Here is a 1,266-nt window from a genome sequence, read left to right as displayed (position 1 = left end):
TGTACAAACTTTAGAATACCAAATATTTAGTTAAAAAAAGGGTTCCTATAAAAAGTTACCAATATTTTAAAAATGGAGAATATTAATAATATGACAAGCGTGGAAGGTAAGATGCTTGTATTTATTCCTATGTGACAAGTGCTATTTACTGTTTTTGAGAAGGGGAGAATATAGGAATACTGCACTCCTTATTCCATTATTTACTTATTTATTTTACTTTTGAAGAAGTGAAAATGATTTCAGGCTAATGAAGTTGGAAAAGGAATCACTCATTAGTAAAGATCTTGAAAGTATTTCAATGTGTATTTGAGCCTTTACATGATTTCACATAGTAGAACTCTTTTGGCTTCTTCCCAGAAGAGTGTGCCCATCAACTTTGAAGAAGATATATCTTTGGGTATCTGTGCATGCGATACACATATGACCATATCATGGATTTGCTTTTGAAATTTGGTGCATACTATACTTCTTTTTCTCATGGAAAACATAACCCATTTTTATTGTAGATAATGACAAATCAGGAAATAATAAAGAAAAATAAATGCCACTTATAAAAAACAAAGACATTGAAATGGGTTTGCACTTGCATCTGCCTTCTGTAAAACCGGGAAAAATAAGGGTCCCCCTTGGCAATCTTTACTCATGAGGATGAGGATGATTTCTTTTCACCTGTCATGTGAGCTGAGAGGATGAGGAATGTGACAGAATTCATCCTATTGGGCCTGACAGAGAATAGAGAACTTGAAAAATTTTCATTTGCTGCGTTTTTAATTGTCTATTTGGTCACCCTGGCGGGGAACCTACTCATCATGATCACCATCAGCACCAACAGGGCGTTAGGGTCCCCCATGTACTTCTTCTTGTCTTACTTATCCCTGATCGATGGATGCTGTTCTTCATCTATGACCCCCAAAATGCTAGCTGACACTCTTGCTGTGAGAAAAACCATCTCTTTTGCGGGGTGTATGACTCAAGTCTTTGCTGAGCATCTTTTTGGTGCTGCTGAGATCATCCTGCTGACCGTGATGGCCTATGACCGCTATGTGGCCATCTGCAAACCCCTGCACTACACGACCATCATGAGCCACAGGCTGTGTATTCTCCTGGTGGGAGTGGCCTGGGCCGGAGGCTTTGTCCATGCAACCATTCAGATCCTCTTCACAGTCTGGCTGCCCTTCTGCGGCCCCAATATCATAGACCACTTCATGTGTGACTTGAACCCTTTGTTGAAGCTTGTCTGCATGGACACTCATACCCTTGGTCTCT

General features: G+C 40.0%; 1 protein-coding gene across 1 annotated transcript in view; it reads left to right on the top strand.

Annotated features, from left to right (window-relative positions):
* Positions 1-689: 689 nt before the first annotated feature.
* Positions 690-1,266, top strand: part of LOC101641223 (olfactory receptor 4C12-like) — a 4,718-nt gene continuing 4,141 nt past the window's right edge. The window contains exon 1 of the mRNA XM_004708459.1: positions 690-1,260. Coding sequence (XP_004708516.1) covers positions 690-1,260 — 571 coding nt within the window. The remainder of the gene's footprint in view (positions 1,261-1,266) is intronic.

The sequence above is a fragment of the Echinops telfairi genome, unplaced genomic scaffold (genome assembly GCF_000313985.2).
Source record: "Echinops telfairi isolate 266 unplaced genomic scaffold, ASM31398v2 ScPeMD7_60;HRSCAF=208, whole genome shotgun sequence".
NCBI classification, from domain to species: Eukaryota; Metazoa; Chordata; class Mammalia; order Afrosoricida; family Tenrecidae; genus Echinops; species Echinops telfairi.
Note: the sequence above shows the minus strand (reverse complement) of the source record. Positions and strands in the feature narration are given on the sequence as shown.